Genomic DNA, 19,924 nt, shown 5'->3' on the forward strand with positions numbered 1-19,924 from the left:
AGATAATGATATAGCATTTAGCAGATCAAGTATTTCATTCACATGTTTCCGGCGAGAGTGATCCCGATGTCTATAGAAATTGTCACGATGACTTTAAAAACTATGATATATGTCGAACCCAAACAGATACACTAAAAGAAGATTGAAATTCAATCGTGTTTAAATGTAAATGTGTCTCAATTAAAGGATATTATTATTATTATACATAAAACTAGCGGCCACACACGTTGTCCTGCATGATATTTCAAACGATTTGGATATTAAACACAGTATCAAAGTGCCGACTGCAGCGCCATCTGCTAAACTGATTTGTGAATCTAAACCAACCAAAGCGGTACCTAAACGCGTAGAAAAAAAATTCAAAGAGGAGTTCAACAATATACACACTTACTGAAGAGATAAATATTTAAAGTAAGACGTTTATTATTAAAACCAGATTATTTACTACAACTTTAATGACTTAATAATTACTCAAACCAATATTTAATGATGCCACACTTTTGTTAATCACGTAATTTAATCGCTATACATTAAAGATTCATTAACAACATTGTTGTCTGATTAATTTGATTAAACATCGCTAAAAATTATTAACACAATTTCTTTTTCTACTCTATTTCGTGACGGTTGTACTAATAACACTGTTCATTTATTGTTGCATGTTTATCTTCATTATTTACAATAATGTGTCAATTCCCAGTTTCTAAACAAAAATTAAATAAAGATTCTATTAATTATAATAACTTAATTCTAAATAGAGATTAATAAAATAATATATCAACTATACAATAGTTATTGTAATATACACAAAACATAACGCTATTAGTAAAATTTGAATTATATATTCTTTAAACTCTACCTGTGTTTAAAGGATATATAACTTAATATTTTACTAGTTAGTGGAAAATTTTGAGTTACCAATTAATTGAATCGAGTTGCGTGCAAGACGTAATTAACATGTATTATTTTTAATTAATAAAGCTTATGAAATCATGAATAAGATAGTGATATGCGTTTTCCGTTATTGTATTGAAAGGGATTAATGTCCTAGAAATAACACCAATTTTGGTCACGTAGTTACGAATAGATTAGCATAATGGTATCAGAAAATAGCGCCTGGCAGAATTTTGAGACAACGCACTTCACCGATTCTTGTAGATTGTAGATAATCGAAGTATATTAAATTAATTATTTTTGGTAAAAAGATATGTAAAGTAGTGTAAGTTTCTTATTAAATTACTGCTGGATTTTTGGAATATTTAATAATCATTAATTATTAAAGATCAGATGTTTACTGGCTGACGCCGGAACCGGAAGACGGAATAAAAACCCTAACTGGGAAAATATGGACTAGGAAAGCTCGGAATAGAGCAGAGTCTAAAGAAATGATAAAACATAGTATAAGTATACATATAACATAATATACATATAAGCATTTAAATACAATACATTTCTTTTTTTAAGTTCATAAGTGTACATTTCGTTACCAACATGAATAAATGATTTTGAATTTGAATTTGGAAATAATGATGGATGGTAGTGATTTGTAACTATACTACTGGTGATGGACGAATGTATGTAATTTCAATAATTTAAAGATTAACACAGATTTTACCAAACTATTATTTTCTGTTTTTGTTGGACATTATAGTTAATTACAGCAAAAAACGGAGACTCGTAAGATTACAGTCATTCAATCTAAAAACATACAAGTTGTGTTAATAACTTTGAAGGTCAGCTATACATATTTTTATAAAAAATATTTTAACTCAACCGCTTGTCACATATTTTCACTTTAGATTTCGCTTGGGTTTTGCTAGTCGCATTGTGAATTTGATCACCTTTTGCCAATTAGTTATATTCATGTAAATAAATAATATAATGAAATATTTATTTTATTTATTAAATTGTTTATTGCGGAAAACAAGGTTCCATAACTATGTTAGAAATTACAACTTAATAACTTAAATCTAAGTGTTAGTAAGTTTACATAGTGTTGGAAGACCGCTTTAATACATCCGATCCCTAAAAAAGGCGATCGCACTGATCCGTCCAACTATCGCCCAATAGCTATAACCTCCTTGTTCTCCAAAATAATGGAATCCAATGTTAATGTCCAGCACTTGAGATATCTAGAAGGTCACCAGCTGATTAGCGAGACACAAGGTTATCAAACTGTACCAGAATTATGACGGATCATACACATGCCAGTTTTCCTAGGTTTTTTTTGAAACTATGACGTCATTTAGCGGCGCTTTGTTTTTTTTTTATAGAACCGGGGGCAAACGATGATACCGCCGCCCATGGACACTCTCAATGCCAGAGGGCTCGCGAGTGCGTTGCCGACCTTTTAACCTTTGTTTACTTACGGTGCCTCATATATATACGAAATATATAAGACAATTCAAAATCCTCTCCATTATAATTACAGGAAATAATCCTATACTATTTAGCCGCAATCAAATAGTCGATTTAATAAATGACGCAGACAAGGCCACGGCCGAACAGTCGCCAGTTGATTCGCCACCAGACTGCCGCCGTAGTTTATTTTCGGAGCCAATTCACTATGATACAGCGGTGATACGAAGAAATTTTTTGTGAATAAATCGATTTAGTGATTGTCATATTGTGTTGATATTTTCGAGATGTGATAAAGGTGTATCGTAATACTGTAAACCGGACTTTCTCTATAAGGTATGTTCCGAAAGATGAAGCTAATAAGTAATACATAAATGTAAAGGCATAATAATTTTTGACGTTCATAAGTGTACATTGTGTTCTAAATGAATAAATTTTGATTTGATTTGAGTACATTGATGACTATCTTTTTGTAAGCAGCTGAATAAACATTTGACTTTCAAACCCAAATTAGTTGTTGGAACTATCTTTTTAGTAGTTACATACTAACATATGGAATACTTTGCTATGCTACCCCACAGAGAGGGTTCGCTTTCCTGGAATAAAAATATAAATTAAATTAAATTTTTCTCTCCACAAAAACATTCATCAGAGTTCAAGGAATATATCGAACGATAAGTTAATATTTATTGATATTATTTAACTGTCGGACTAAAAATTATTTAATATTTTTTGAAGAATAAAACACTTAGACTTATAAATAAAAACCAATTATCGGTGAGCCACAACTATGATTCATATTTCTAATATTAAACAGGTCTGGCCTAGAAAACTTACTGGTGGAAAAGCTTCTAAAAGAAAAAATTTTGTTCGCAAATAACTAATATTTCATTAATTAAATAAAGTTTAATTTAATTATTTAAGATAAGATAAATATAGTTGAAATTTATTTACTTGATGAATTATCCTAATATTATTCATAAAAACAAAATTAGTATAATCGTTTTAACTGAATTACTCATCTGTCTCTTTTCATCACAGCGTAAAATAAAGTTTACGAGAAAGTGACCAAAGGGCCTTAGGCAAAAGATTGTTTTAAAAAAATGTCGGCCCCTGAGAAGGGATTTCGATACTATTATCAGTCAACATATTATATTTTTAATGTACATGAATTCTAAAATCATTGGTAATGTATTTATTTATTTATTTATTAACACTGCATTACATAAAAGGAAAATATTAAACATAATTTAATGACAAGCAACTGGCGGCCTTATCGCTTTAGAGCGATTTCTTCCAGACAACCACTGTTAGTAAAGGAAAAAACCACTATGAGTATATTAGATAAGGTAGGCAAGAAGTGCAAAAATAGAAAAAAAGGGAAAACAAAAAAAAACATACTTAACAGAAACAAAAAGAAATAAAAATAAACTAAACTGATACAAGTACCAACGAATGGAATTGATTTTAAAATAAATACCTATCTTATTAATTTATAGGTGATTTAATTCTCTCTAATCTACAAGACATATTTCTCATATTTGACCATTCACTGTAATGAGAAAATATAGATATATGATGAATATATTATTATACATTCTTCATCATCATGAATGGCTATACATACCCTTGTGGGCCTCTTCAAGGACATCAATAATATACGTGTGTATATTATTGAACTGCTCCTAAAGGGCTGGGCCGATTTAAATGATGTTTCTATTAGTTTGGGTGGCGCCCTGGATGATTAAGATTCACAAATCAGCCAGTCAGATTGACACTGCAATCGGGTTATTTATATATACATCAAATAAACTACTGGTATATACATAAATCTTATGTGCATGTGTTTGTAATTAAACTCCAAAACGCCTGGACATTTTATTTTTTATTTTTATTGGATTTTTATGTAATACGTGTGTACAGAAAACATCTGTCGGATTCGCTAGTAGCAAATATAACATTCAGTAATGGTTGTTCAATATTAAATATTTAATTTTCCAGAAACATGTCACTGCCGATGCTACGACGTTGTTGTGGGTGTATCTCGTTAGAAAAAGGATGCCTTCTACTAGCTATAATTTCCATTGTAAGTACAACTCTTATACCTAGGTATAATTTTTTACACTGAATTTTTTTAGAAAATAAAAAATGCCTTGCAGACTAAGCCATTTTTTAACTGTCCTTCCATCTTCTAGCATCAGAATGAGGCAATCATCTATTTTCCTTGACTTCATCCTTTCTTTACCTTAGTTGGGCGATCCTCGAAAGGAAACACCTACTGAACTGATTGTCTTTTAATTTCCGGTTCGTAGCAATATATCCAGCTTTCGTCATCTGTGACGATGTCAAATACAGCATTTGAGTCACCGCCGTTGAACTTATCTAACATTAACAGAAAATTTTCTCGTGTTTGGTTTATTCACGTGTAACTAGAGTTTTAGATTTGCCGCCAATTCACAAAACAAATGACAAATCCATGCAATATACTACAATGGGTTACCGAGGAGTTCTAAAATTGAAATTCATAAAAAGTTTTGAACTGGCCAGTTCTAAACATTTTCAGTGTTGCCCACGTGTATTAATAATACATTCAACAATCAAATTTGAAGCTAGAAATGTCTTCTGTAAATAAATATAATTAAAATCAATCAAATTCAGTGGCGGTGACTCGAGGTCCGTGGTTCGAGGTGGCTACATTTTAGGTCTGGGCCTCAGATAACTGTATTTGTTCCTTTCTCATAAGGTTTCCATACATTCACTTATGATGTTGACATAGGAGATGGACTTTCCATTGGTTGACAGCCGTGTTCTGCTAGCTGCCAGGTGGTGTACTGCCAGCAATGATATTTTATGAAAATATTATTTTTCTTCCACATATCTATATAAAAAATTAATTGCCTTTTCAGCAAATTATTGATTACGTTTGCTTTCCAATTTATGATAAAGTCCATCTAGATAGATTTTCTAAGCTTCCATTACAATAACAATGTCCTAAATATATTCTTGCGAAACTTATCAATTAATTTTAAAATATAAATATTCGTTTTAATTTCTGTATTGTGTATTGCAGGTGAGCTGTATATTGTATATAATAGCGGGATGCTGGAACCTCCCACAGCATACGGAAAGAGAACAAGAAGATAATCTTATATCCATGACAATGATCATGTTTTCCACGCTTTCCCTCATCAGTAACCTGTTTGTTCTAATTGGTATTGCGAGGGTAAATACGAACTCATTATATATTATATTTATATGCTTAACTCGGTGTTTTGTACTGAACGTTTTTAAAGCTATTTCTCACGCGCATTATGCGGAACCAGGTGCCACTAAAGTCTTTACGAACCAATTCGACTTTAGGGTCCTTCCAAAAAAAGAGCGTATTAATTCTTAATAGGCCGGCAGCGCGCTTGCGAGCCTTCTCGTGCGGGTGCCCGTTTGCTTCCTGTAATATAAATAAAGAACTTATGTATGTTCCGCTAAGAATTTAAATATATAACCACATACCTATATACGAAAATGAACCTTTTCGTTCTTATTCCGTTTTGATTTAAACAAACAGCGGTTTCGTGCAGGTGGATATTAAATTGATTAGATTTTTTATATAGAACAGGGGGTAAACGGGCAGGAGGGCTCACCTGATGTTAAGTGATACCGCCGCCCATGGACATATACGAGTATATTATACATGGTAACGCGATATCGCGTTAAATCCAGCTTTTGTTACAGCTTGGCTTACTTTTTGTTTTTTGAAAACATTCTACAGCCTATGTTCATCAGGGATAACGTATGTATTTGAATGTAAGGGCTGAAGGTTAAGGCTTGTATCAAAGGCTCTTCGCTTGTCTTACTCACGATCAGAGACTATATTCTTAATTTTAATTATTTTGCATTTCAGAGGCGACCGAGCTATCTCCAACACTCTCTTATGTGCAACTCCATGTTCATACTGTGTATCTTCCTTGTGGTGACAGTAACCTGTATCTATAGTCCAGAGTTCAAACCCTATAAACAATCCTCAGTGAATATTCTTCTTATTGTAATTGCCTGGATATGTGGAGCTGGTAAATCATTTAATAAGTATTGTCTTTTATTAACATAACTATTACACATTTAAAGAAAAACACTTTTTTTAACGGATTGAAGTTATGTATGTTTAAAATTATGTTTAATTAATTATAATAATAAGTTTATAACTTAACATAACAATACAAAAATCGTTTACGTGTTCAATATCATTCTCGTACGTAATTCCAAGATTGCTGATATCACGGACGTAAACGTCAACTATTCAGAATTAGCTAATGTGTCGAACTTTGCTTAGCCTAAAAAGGCTTACTATATATTTTTTTTTAATTAAAAGAATAACCTCACTTTTAATATTTGCGAAACAGCTTATTATGTTTTGTAATAAATAATAATATCTCGCGAAAACATTACGCTTTTTAATCATTTTAGATTTACTAATCTTCTTAGGTTATTTTAATAAAGTTATTATTATTTTCAGCTTACTCACTGTACTATTTGATTATAGTGAACAGTCTGTATTTAAAAATGAAGTTTTCATACAGTGATACTGGCTTGCCAATGTAAAATACTAGCTGGTCGCATATATTCGTATCGTAAGTATTTTTATTATATGATTTCATTATAAAATGTTTTAATTTTAAGTTGAAATTCCAACAAAGCGTCTAAAAAGTATTAATCTAGTTTTTCAAAATATTGTACACCGTCACATTTTTTTCTTTTCTAGTAAAAAGTCGCTATCAGGGATTGAAAATTAACCATTATAAGGGGAATGATTGGAATGTAGGCTCTAAATTCTGCTAATTAAAAATAATGTATACAACAGTAATGTGTAAGTGTTGTGTATTAAAATAACATTCGTATTTGACTTATTTATTTGTTTAATTAGGAAACTGCAAAGTTCCAATAAGATCCATGCAACCAAGAATAAACGGTAGAGGGTCTACTGGTGACATCTATGGCCTAGAAACTACGTGAGTCTCCTGTTCTATAAAAAAAACGTAAAGAAACTACCAACTACTGCTACGAGATGGCGCTGAAAATTTTATTTGTATATATAGTTATTTGTATGTGAGTTTGCAAATATATTTAATTACTTTTGTATTTAAATTAATTGCGAATTATTGCTGCGTGCAGATATTTTTGTTAAAATTGAATCGATAAAATTTTAAACTCTTTTATTAGAGTACTCATTCATCTATTTTAATCAAATGTTACACTATGATGTAAGGGACAGCGAAAACAGTATAAATAGATTGTTTTGGGGTTAAGTGTACATCGCTTATGTCAAGTGTGATATTTTAAGTAGGCCAAAAAACCAAATATATGGTATACTAGTCACTATACATATAGATTATTTAAGTAATTTATTCAGTGACTCCTAAGGTCCCGTGGGGTAGGAGACCTTCCTGGTGAGCCTGAATTTTTTTAATACTATGTTGTATATTTGTACAAGTATTTGTTATTAAAACTACATGAAGCAACTATTAGATTTGCATTTTTGTCAAATCAAATGCATTCGAATCAATATATCATTTATTAATAAACTGAAAGAAACTCAGCTGCAAATATCGGCTCTTGGTATCATCACATCTCAAGATAATACAGTAAAACGATAACTAATATTTTGTACCAACATTTGAGATTTCAAAGTTGTATAAAGTATGGCGATTCTTATAGTACCTTAAATATTTGTATTTTTAAATCAAACAAGTAAATAAAATAACCAAGAATTTCGTCTTTTTATTACCTTGAAATATTATTTTATTATATATTTTATATTCTGAGTAGTCGTTCCTTTTGTAATTCTCAAAAAATCTAGAATGACAGTAACCCAAAATATCCCAATATAACAGTTATTTAATCTAAATTCACTAAACAGTCACAATATGACAGATAGAGGCGGAAGACTAGTAAAAAATGTGCGTAAATAAATAGGCTTTTATTATCTGACCGTTACTTACAAACAAAATAAATAATTGGTTGGGTTAAAAAACAATTACCAACATTTTTTTTCACCAGTTTTATGGTCTGGTTGTCATCTGACATAGGATAGTCTCATTTTCCATTTTGTTCTCTCCTGAACTAGCCAGCTCTTCAGCAGTCCGTCTTCCCATCTTTTTACAAGACGTCCCATCTTCCTTTTGCCTGCTCGTGGATGCCATTGTAATACATCTTAAAATAAAATAAGTTTATTTTGGAACATAAGATCATCAAAGTATCACTTATTCCACGTCATTTTTTGTCCATTTCCGTCCATTTTTGCGTCTTTTCACTGTTGCTGGCGAGAGCGAGAGAGACAGCGAATGGTGCCTGCGCCGCCAACTACGAACTAAACTGGGAGCAAACCCCATCTGAAATCGGAACACGAAATCCCTATGGTCTGTTCTATCCTTCGTCTGAATCCGATGTTTTTGTAGTTTATCTGAACTGCAAGTGATCAGGGTATAAATATGAACAAAATGCGTTATTTTAACCCATTTATTATACGTATATAACAAAGCATTGTACAACAATCACAAACATCAATACGTCTAAATACTAAATATACAATTTGTAAATAAATAGGACAACATTCATAGCGTTTAATTGATCGATAGTTTTGCTCACGTAGAAATATAAGGTCCATCCAAATAGGTCTCATTCATTTTTATAGAGACTAGAGAGGTACCCTAACTGTTCCACTGATTTAACTAAATACATTTATGTTTTAAAATAATATTAATTACTTGTTCCGTTTGTAGATTTTTAATAAAATACTTATTTATCTACGTAGAGAGATTCTTTCCGTTTTTTAGTTTAAGTTGTACTTATTTAAATATAATAATGATTAATTATGCATTTTTAACTATAATTAATGTTAAGAATATTGTAAATAGACTTTAAATCGACAAGTAATATTTATATCTATAAAATGTGTTTTATTGTCATACGCCTAAATAATATGGACTTAGTAAAACCTATTTGAATCGACCTTTGCGTTATTTGTAAAACACTTCTAACAAGTATATGAAAGATACATTTATAGAAAAGGGAAATAGGATATACAAACATCGACACATAAATTTTACTTTTAACGATGACGGATATACTTTAACGAGAAGCGAATATATTTAAATTAACAATTGGTCTTGGAAAGTAAGAAAATATTTAAAGAAGAATGTATGTTTGTAATAAATAATCAATAACGGTTGGACCAGTTAATAATTGACTACAGGGTGTCCCGTGGCAGATTTAGGATTTGAAATTCGAATATTTTTCTAACGGTTGCGCGGTGGACCGGGGAAGGGTTACAGTTTGGCTCTGCATTTGTGCGGATTGGTTGGTCCTGATATTGCAGTGGACTGGCGCGCACCGCGCCTTCGCAATTGAAGAGTATTTTGAAGCTAATAAATCATGCACTCTTGCTCACCGGACATTTGTTCTCAATACAATATTCGTCGCTTAAGTGAAGCACCGAGTGAAAGTTTGATTAGGACGTGGGTCCAGAAGTTCCGTGCAACAGGTTTAACAGTTACCGAACCAAGCCCAGGACCTAGTCGAACGTCGAGGACTGTACAAAACATTGAATGCGTTGCAAACAGCGTGCAAGAAAATCCCCGCCTGTCCGTGCGTAAAAGAGCATGAAGTTTGCGGCTTCCAAAAACCACAGTGCACCGTATTTTAAACTTGGACATTTAATTCCATCCATTCAAGATTCAATTGGTACAGGCACTTAAACCAAATGACTTCCGAGAACGCAAAGAGTTCTGTGATAACATGTTAAGTCGATTCCAAACTCTTAACACCTTTGGTTTAGTGATGAAGCTCATTTCCATTTGAATGGCTTCGTCAATAAACAAAACTATCGCTATTGGGCACCAAGAGGACAAAACCCGCGATTGAAACAGCAACAAGCATTGCATAGCCCAAAAGTAACTGTTTGGGCAGCTCTTTCTGTCAATGGAATAATTGCACCGTTTTTCTTTGAAAATTCACGTGGAGCAACCTTAACTGTTGATGGTGATGTCTATCGCCGCATGCTTAGTGAGTATTTTATACAGAAACTAAGAGACCATCCATCGAATAGCTCTCACATGTGGTTTCAACAAGATGGCGCCACGCCTCACACAACAAGAGCCACCATGAGCCTCCTTCGCAAAGAATTCCCAGGAAAATTGATTAGCCGATTTGGAGACATCCCATGGCCACCCAGATCGCCAGATCTCACCCCATTAGATTTTTTTTATGGGGTTACTTAAAGGGAAAAGTGTACGGAAACTAACCCAACAAATCTATCGGTTTTAAAAGAAAATATCGTGCGAGAAGTGAATGCTATTCCTCGGTCAGTTTTGCAGCACGTCACTCAGAATACTCTCCCAAGATTCCGTGAGTGTGTACATCGCGATGGAAAACATTTGGACGGAGTGATATTCAAAAAATAAAATCCGCATGTCTCGTCTTTCTTTTTATGGTAAATATATGTATATTCTAAGATAATAATATCGTTTAATTTAATTAAGAAATCCTAAATCTGCCACGGGACACCCTGTACATACATAACTGTGAAGTCTTGAGTTGTAACCAGATTATTTTTATAAAAAGTAATCTAAAAAGGTTTTATTTGAATAATACTGTCTGGAAATAAAGTGAGAATAAAAAATAATATCTTAAACCTAAAAGGAGATCTTAACCATTCGCTTCTCTCACTATGGACTAATTAAAGCAAAGGACGAGTTATTGTCATAATTTCCTACTCAACACGAACTGAAGCTGAGTCCACGAGTACGAATGTTTTATTTTAAACATCCAGTGTTTTACGTCATTTTTGTTAACAAACTTTTTGTTACATAGTTTCGTGTTACATGATATCTCTAGCTAACAGATGACTTTTAGAGTCGCCGCACACGCGCCATTCGCGACAGTCACAAACGCCGCCACGGGAAGCTAGAAGCGGCTACAAAGGTAGCTGGCGGGCGACAGCCACTTGTGGCCGGTGGTCGACACTTGCGGTCGGTGGCTGCTACGTTTTTTTAACCCTTGCGTGCCTTTAGGTTAACTGAGGCAAGGGAGAGAGGGGCGCGGAATCGCGCGAGTGGCGTGTGGCGCCTTTTTGTGTCGGCGTTTAGTGGCCGGTGCGAACCACAAGAAGCAAGCTGCGAAGATTTGTAGCGTGTGGCCGCCACCGGCGCCAAGCGTGTGCAGCGAGTCCGTGTATGTAAAATGTATGAAAATTACAGGAAATATGCCAGTGGCGGCGCTTTGTGGATGTAGCCGGTGGCCCGTGTGCGGTGACCCTTAAAGATTGACGTCAATACGGTTTATTTCAGTACATCAATTTCGTTATACGCTTTGTTCATTAATTTTTTTACAAAAATGATTTCTCTGTGTTATTTAATAACGTGGACCCATTTATGCAAATACTAATTTTCAAAGTTTTCTATACATTTACTTCTAATTACTTCAACTATGTATTAAAAATTAAATCATTTTCGAAATCGATGGTTACATATTTGAAGCTCAAGTGATTTTTTTATATTGTCTTTCTGATATGTTAATTATTATTTAAATTGTATGGATATGTTAATTAAAGGTTAAAAATTATAAAACCAAATTCTGTTAAAAACATGTCAATGTAATTGTTGTTCTTGTAAATTATAGAAGATGTTTAGAGCGAAGATATTACAATTAGTATTACGTAAATATATTTTATAAATATTTTTTAATAAATATTATCTGACTGAAATTTTACGATCTATGATTCATCTGTAAGCCTTATTAAGTTTGTTAACATCCAATTTCACCCTTAAGACGAATATTTTAACAGTTTATATGTTGTAATTTAAAAAAATAATGAAAATAAATCAACAGTATTACAATTCTTCCGCTTTACATCTCATATTTCTTTTTTTAGTTTTTGCCTTACTAGGGTTGCCTGGATCGCTTATTAGCCATAAGGCCACCCGTTACATCCCTTATAATTTTTATGTATTGTGTCTTTTTTCTTTAATGCAACGAAGAATGATTAAAAAAAAATATTCGATGTTTTGCGTGATTAGGAACTTGGATTAACATAATATCACAACCCAGTAAAATATACATATTAACAAGATAAGATATGCATATATATTTGTCAAATTTATCGATTAATTCTGATTGATTTTAGAGAAGGTTAACAGAACTTTGATAAATTTCACGTGATAAAATGTATAGTTGACAGTTCTAAAAATGATATGTAAATTCTAACTAATAAAATATCCTAAATAAGTTAATATAATATTGTAAAAAATATTGACTTATTATTTTCTATAAAAAATTTCACCAAATATTTCAATAACTTTTCTAATAAATTTTATATGCGAATAATATCACCCACACCAAAGGGAAAACGAACGAAATAAGGATGATATGCGTCGGGTTGTCTCTCTCCTTAAAATATGGCGAGGGGGCCGATGGCTGGCCATGCGTCATACTCATGAACGGGTGCTACTTGTGGTGACTGGTCGTACTTGAATTCGTGTATACGGTGATTTTAGTTATTTCTACTATGTATTTGCGTTTTGTTCCCATGAGAATGTATGCCTCCTGCTAATAGAGGACAAATCTTTGTTTTTAATTTATGATATTATTCTTTATTACTCAAGATGTCAGGTGGAACACGGTGTAATGGTTGCAGCTCCTTACAAACGTGTAAAAGAAAAAAACTTGGCGATTAAAAAGAGTGTCGGAGAGTTTATTGCCAGTTCTTCTCTTCCGTTCTAAGCCCTTGATTTGAGAACTGGCAGTAAATGTAAAATTAGAAGCATTCAATGTATATATCTTTTTGACGTTCATAATTGTACATTATGTTACCTACATGAATAAATTATTTTTGATTTGATTTACACGAGATAGTCCAATGTAACCTTACAATTTTTAAAACGGACATTTTGCTGCATTACGTTGTTTTAATTGGTGCTAAATTCTAATTAAATACCTCACAAAAACCTCTTTCTTCATATTTTGTGTAAGATTAATGTACGCCATCTTCGTTGATCGACAGACAGTAACTCCGAACAATAACGAGGAAGTAGAAATTTGCGGCTGAAAGTAATTCTATAATATTATAAATGCACATTAAATTATTCAAGCTTAAATAAAATAAAATAAATACAAAAATATCCTTCATTCCAGTACAAAAAAATATCATTAAGTTTATGATTTTATTTTCTTAAAGTTTAACGACCTTTTGTCTATCATTCTCGATCATATCTTCCATGTATTCTGGTGGGATTCCTCTAGTCTTTTTTTAACAGTGGATCCTATGAAATATATGTAAATTAATTTACCGAAAAAGCAAAGCTGCGTGATGACGTGTCCAGCACCCATATGGAACAAGGTCTTCAGGAAGCTTATGATGAACAGCACCAAGAATACGATCCAGAAGATGTAGTACTTTTTGATTATTTTAGTCTTTTCCTGAAATAATTTGTTACATTTGACAGTATCTAAAACATTATAATCGCCGAGATTCTTCTAAACAATGTTTTGCATGTTGAATGACGAAAATGAAATCTAACCGGAGATGGAAATAATTGTTTATTACTACACTCTAAATTTTGATTTTATTTGCTGTAGTTTGTTGTAAGGAAAAATAAATCTAGGTAAACATTTAAAATATGAATTCTCTTTGGAGAAAATATCAATACTATATTTTTAAAGGAAGGTGGCTCATTTTAACTATAATATAAAGTTTTATTTTACAACATTTTGAACCTATTTGGATTTGAACATACGACCTCAGGGGCAAGAGTCACACGCTGATAGCACTAGGAAAAGACTGCGCCAACGACAAAAGAACCATATAGAAATGAAGGAAAGCTGAGTAAATACCTTATATACTGCATAGACAAATAACAAGTCCAGCAGAAACTTGACGAAGAGCAGAATGAGTAGAAGAATAACGATAGTATACACGACGGAAGACATACTATCAGTCTCATCTCGCTTAGTATCTGACGCGTCTTTCATGTCCACAGCAAATGTTATCAGTACCACCGCTTGGACGAACGTTACCAGCTGAAATAAGTTCACAGTCTTATATTTTCTAGTCTAAATGTTGTATGTAAAGTTTATATGTCAAAAATAAAGGGGGCAAACGGGAAGGAGGCTCATCGCATGTTCAGTAATACCGCCGCCATGCTCAATGCCAGAGGGCTTGCGAGTGCGTAACCGGCCTATTAATAGTTGGTACGCTCTTTTCTTAAAGGAGCCTAAGGGCCTGTTTCACAATGTATGGATAAAGTGCCAAATAGCTATGCAACACATAAATTATTCGAAAGATAAAAGTTCCAAATAAGATACTTCGAATTTCATGACGTATAGCGCTATCTGACAATCGTGAAACGAAAAAATACTATTTATCATTCCAATAAGTAACAAATAGCTTATTTGGAACTTATCCGGACATTGTGAAACAGGCCCTAAGTCTAATGTCAACGAGAACAGATATCCTCTCTGACGTATACGCAAACTCCCACCCGCGGCACATATGAATGAACCCCGGATAGGAGAGGTTAGAAGTATGATGGGGAGGATATCTGAGTCTCAGTAAGCAAGAATAAGGCTGGCATGACGGCATTTTGCTCTTTTCACTTATACAAATTGAGAGCGAGGTCGCAGAGGTGGATTATTGCTTGAGGGGCAGTGAACTAGCTGTTTAACTCAAGAATATGGAAGTAACGAAATATACAATGGCAAGTGAGAGGAGAGTCATCGGCAAAATTTGTTGCAGACTTCTGTCTGTGAAACATCAGAAAATGTCACAATTGTTATTAGGCAGGTATATTAGAATTAACTACAATTATATTTTTTATTGGTTTAATGTATTTTAAATATTAAATGAAGAAGTGAATTTGATTTTTTAGTAGTTGTACAAAGAAGTTATATACATTTATAAAATTGCAATAAGAGAAGCAAACATTTAACTCAACACATAATATCCCACTCATAAATAATATTTACGTCTATATTGGGTAACGCATCGCGCGAGGTTTTATATTGGTAATCAAAGCAATGAAATATACAGTACGAATTAAAATTCTCTTAACCAACATAGTAATAATAAAAACCTAAAGAAAAAACTTTTTGAACGGATTAAGCTTTTTATAATTTAAACTAAATTTAATTAGCTGTAAAGCACACGAAACGTCGGATCAATTTAAAATAATTTTATTTTATTATTATTTAAATAATTATACATAGCTTCAATCCGTTAAAAAAGTCTTTTCTTTAAATGTGTAAAAGTTATGTTAATAAAAGACAATACTATAATAAAAATCAATAAAAATTAAAAAAGTTGAAAAAGTTTGGTCCGTGTGGCAGTGTACCTCTGACGCTGGCAGCATTTCCTCCCTCGAATACACCAGCTCTGGTGTCACTCGTACTATTTACCAGACTACAACTAAAATCTTTAATAAGCGCCCGGGCACTTGACTAATATTCTTATAATTATTAGTCATATGTTTTAAGTGTTCTAAAATCAATTGCGATGTCAACTACGGCATGGCTTAATATTTTATTAGTCAAAGTACTTGAGCCGAATAATAAATTAATGAAAATATAAACAGTTACCGTTAAAGAAACTCAAGAACAAAACTTATAAGCACATTAAAATACCGTCACAAAGCAAAAACATAAGAAATTATAATAGTTATGTAATGACGTTGCTGATCGCAGTATGTACTTACCGAACTAATAACTCCTATAGCCATACATCCAGTTTTCAATTGGAAAATGAAACAAAACTTTTCGACGACCGGAAGCTCCATCCTTGCCTGTAAAAATAGCTATATTTTTGTTTTTGGCAACTATATCAACTCATTAATATTATTAAGCTTAAAAATTATTAGCTAATATTATATAGGTAAACTTGATTTTAAATGCTTAGAAGTAATCATAACAATTAAATATACAGTATTTACAATTTAGTTTTATTAAATAATATAATGATATTAAGAACAGTCTAACATTGACCACCGTTTATAACACTTGTATTTTTAATAAACTATTTTTTTTTAACTTTTGATCACCTTCTCTTATCTTTTGATTACCGTCGCGATTTGGCCACCTTTACCGCGGACATAATTTTCTCGCTGTTATAATATATACTAATTATACTTAAGTAAATTTTTTGTATGAATTGTATTTATTTTAAGCTTCGGTTTATAAGGAAGGATTAGATTTATACATTTAAAAGTAGATACTTACTTAAAAATAACTACGAATACTGTGTTAATATCTTACCATAATAACACTTGTTCACTTCACAACACAATGATAAATGCTTAGTTATAGAATAATTGCTTTGGACTACGAAATACGTGTTTGTCCGTCACAAGTTTATTAAGGGAACTAGGGAAGAGCCATCGTACGATTTCTTTATTGTATTTAAGGAGAAGCTTTCCCTTTGACAGGATTTTAATGCTATTTAAAGTAAATAATTACAGCCCAATATAAATAATTTATCTTAATGAAACGAAGATTACAAAATTACAAAATTTGCTAGCAATTCGTTATGTTAGAATATTGCATTTATACTTTTACTGTTACTGATAAAAGATATCAGTGGCACTAAATGATTATTAGGTCTGGGCTTCAGTTTTCTGTTTTATTTGTAATTTTTTCTCACTTGACTCAGATTGTCTTGATGCCTCCGGTGTCTGACACCCGCTGTCGACTTTTTGGGTCTAAGGTAAACCGCTTTCCTTACAATGTTTCCTTCACCGGTCGAGCATGCTATGCTAATATGTGCATGCAATTCACAGATAGATGAACAGCCAGGGATCCAACCTACGAACACTTACATATCACTTTATCATTACATTATATAACTTATACAATTTTAACACAAACAATATAGAATACATTGTGTACATGCCTACAAGTTCGAATTGATTGACGTGGAATAAGTGATACCTAGATGATCTTATGTTCCAAAATAAACGTATTTTATTTTATTTTTTATTTCATTATGGTATATAAACCTTATCGCACATGAGCGACGTTCGTATGTATTAATTTAGCACTGTGCCTTAAGAGAGGCTGCACCGGTCCTGCGCAAACCTGTCGACGATTCCCATCGATCCCCTTGCCAAATAACATTTAATGTTACAGCCCATCTATATCGTCGTGTAACCTATATAGATCATTAATACCTGTCCCTATTTCAAACACATAGTAACGTTTCAGCAGTTTATTTTAAAGAAACAGTTTCTGTCTATCAGTGAATGTAGATACTTGAAAATTAGTCTTTAAAAAAAATGACAATCGATTAAATAAAATCGGCTAGAATTATAAGTTTATATTTGAAAAAAAAATTACATTTTTATATATTAAGAATTACAATAGTGCCCAATGCTCTCTTCTAATGTGTATTACATAATAATATGAGGAGTGTTTGCCTAGTGGCTTTATTGTTGGGCTAGGGCGTAGGTTCGAACCCCGGCTGTGCACAAATGAATTTTCTATGTGCGCATTTAACATCCCCTCGAACTGTAAAGGAAAACAACTTAGAATTAAAGGGAAACATAAATAATTATAAAAAGAATTGCTTTTTAAATTAACGTCAACCAAAATTGGTTATATTCAGCCATTGTTATCAACACTCGAAAAAAATATACAAATAGAAATTGCGGTACAAGTAAAAATCACGTTGACATAAAAATATTAAAATTAAAAAGTTGTTTTTCCACAAAGAAATAGTAACTGCATTGGTAAAACTTTATCTTTATTAGGTAATCTATTAATCGTACGAGTGCGACTAACCAGACTCCAGAAGATAAACCACTTATATGGAAATTGTATTCGTTTTCACAACAAACTCCCAAGCGAAATTAGAGAACTGTCACTAAATAAATTCAAAGCCCTTGTTAAAAGTAAATTAATTAATAAAGGCTTTTATAAATGTGACGAATACTTAAATGATCCTAATCCTTGGGATTGATTTGCTCCAGTTCAAACAATTTGTATTAAAAACTTCGCGATTGAAAAGAGTGGCGGAAAGTTTCTTGCCAGCTCTTCTTACCCGCTCTACGCCCTTGACTTGCGAAGTGGTGGTAAATGTAAATTTACGATTAATTTAATTTGTTTTTCTTGACGTTCATAAGTGTACATGTTTACCTAAATAAATAAAGATAATTTGATTTGATTTGATTCGTATAGTTACAAAGGTTATTCACACCCCTTACTATTATCGTCTTCCGCTACATCGACATCGGGTATGTTCAGGTCAGCAGTAAATTATTTATTGCTACGCTCTTTACTTAAAGGCTTAGACCTTTCAAATTAAAAAAAATGAGTTATAAGACCCTAATAAAACCTCCTGTCACGGCATTTGTAATTATTCTTGTCCGAAATAAATGATCTGATTCTTATACCTATCTTATAGTTATGAAAATAGTATCCTAAATAATGTAAATTCCATAACAATCGGTGATGCTTTTTTTCTGCTTTTGTTTCTAGTGACGTGTATGATTATGAATAAATGAATTTCGGCATTTTTTTTATTTACGACGAATTTAGTATTTATACCAAATCTAATTAGTTTTTTGATGAATTTATGCGCATGTTATACATGTAGGTACCGTGTTCGAGACCTGACTAAACAATTTTTCTTTCGGGTGTCTACAAGCATTCCTTTGACAGACCGAAATTTCTCGTTTAATTTTCCGCTCTTCCAATAGAAAATTATTATTATTCTATTTAATAAGCAAAGATTTACTAATAGTGGAAAAATATAGATTAACTGCTAGATATTTTAGGTAATAAAATAAGCAACTTAGATTTTCAACTGCATAATGATTTATTTTGACACATTTTCGAATTTATAGTCGGCTGGTAATCCAGGCGTAAAAAGATGATACTCTGGAGAAGGCAACCGGGTGTCCATGCTGACAGCCCTCCTTGTGGGTGAATGAGTTAATACCGATCTGAAAACAAAAAAGATTCATATACTGCAGATCATGGGCGTTGTGGTTCTGGGCTATCACGGGGAACTCCCCCGTAATAGACGCACACGACAAAAATTACACCGAGTGAAAGCAAGGGATTCGTCGTTCCGTTTTATAATCGTTATTTTTATTTTTTAGAATCGCACATGGGCTGATTGATGCCAGCCTTATGTGTGTTTTTTTTTTAATTTCAGATATTTTTGTAAATTCAAAATATTGTCTATTGTTTCTGCGAGCCCTTTGTATCCACTGGACCCTGGGCTGCAGCCCAAAAAGCCCTTAACTAGATACGCTACTGCTGGAGATTATGTCTTAAAGGCGTTGAAGCCTCCACTCAGAAAGCCTTTCTTTTAAGTTTTTCTACATAAAAGCCAATGCACGTGATCGGGACTCAAAGGGGTTTTGTTCAATTAAGCCTTCTTAGCGTGTTTATGAAAGTCAGAAGAACATATTATTTAACCGACCAAGATGTATAAAAATATCTACCAGCGGTAGTTCAACCTGGCTTTTTCATAAATGTTACACAACCAAAAGAACTGACTATGACTCAACTATTTATTTATAATCGAGCC

The 19,924-nt window shown here is 32.6% G+C and overlaps 3 protein-coding genes across 3 annotated transcripts in view; 1 reads left to right on the top strand and 2 right to left on the bottom strand.

Moving 5' to 3' along the window:
- The first annotated feature begins 2,500 nt into the window (after positions 1-2,500).
- Positions 2,501-7,692, top strand: LOC110991725. The gene is made up of 6 exons (XM_045628662.1): positions 2,501-2,694; positions 4,360-4,444; positions 5,429-5,581; positions 6,257-6,422; positions 6,866-6,980; positions 7,274-7,692. The coding sequence occupies exons 2-5, from the start codon at positions 4,364-4,366 to the stop codon at positions 6,949-6,951; spliced, it is 486 nt and encodes a 161-aa protein (XP_045484618.1). The 5' UTR covers positions 2,501-2,694; positions 4,360-4,363; the 3' UTR covers positions 6,952-6,980; positions 7,274-7,692.
- A 5,535-nt stretch (positions 7,693-13,227) lies between these two features.
- Positions 13,228-16,748, bottom strand: LOC110991731. The gene is made up of 5 exons (XM_022257203.2): positions 16,648-16,748; positions 16,092-16,178; positions 14,236-14,421; positions 13,692-13,821; positions 13,228-13,446 (listed from the first exon to the last, which is right to left on the bottom strand). The coding sequence occupies exons 1-5, from the start codon at positions 16,648-16,650 to the stop codon at positions 13,376-13,378; spliced, it is 477 nt and encodes a 158-aa protein (XP_022112895.1). The 5' UTR covers positions 16,651-16,748; the 3' UTR covers positions 13,228-13,375.
- A 2,443-nt stretch (positions 16,749-19,191) lies between these two features.
- Positions 19,192-19,924, bottom strand: part of LOC110991642 (collagenase) — a 2,897-nt gene continuing 2,164 nt past the window's right edge. Inside the window, exon 5 of the mRNA XM_045628594.1 lies at positions 19,192-19,331. Within this exon, the coding sequence (XP_045484550.1) occupies positions 19,227-19,331 (105 nt within the window). The 3' untranslated portion in view covers positions 19,192-19,226. The remainder of the gene's footprint in view (positions 19,332-19,924) is intronic.

Source organism: Pieris rapae, chromosome 6, assembly GCF_905147795.1.
Source record: "Pieris rapae chromosome 6, ilPieRapa1.1, whole genome shotgun sequence".
NCBI classification, from domain to species: domain Eukaryota; kingdom Metazoa; phylum Arthropoda; class Insecta; order Lepidoptera; family Pieridae; genus Pieris; species Pieris rapae.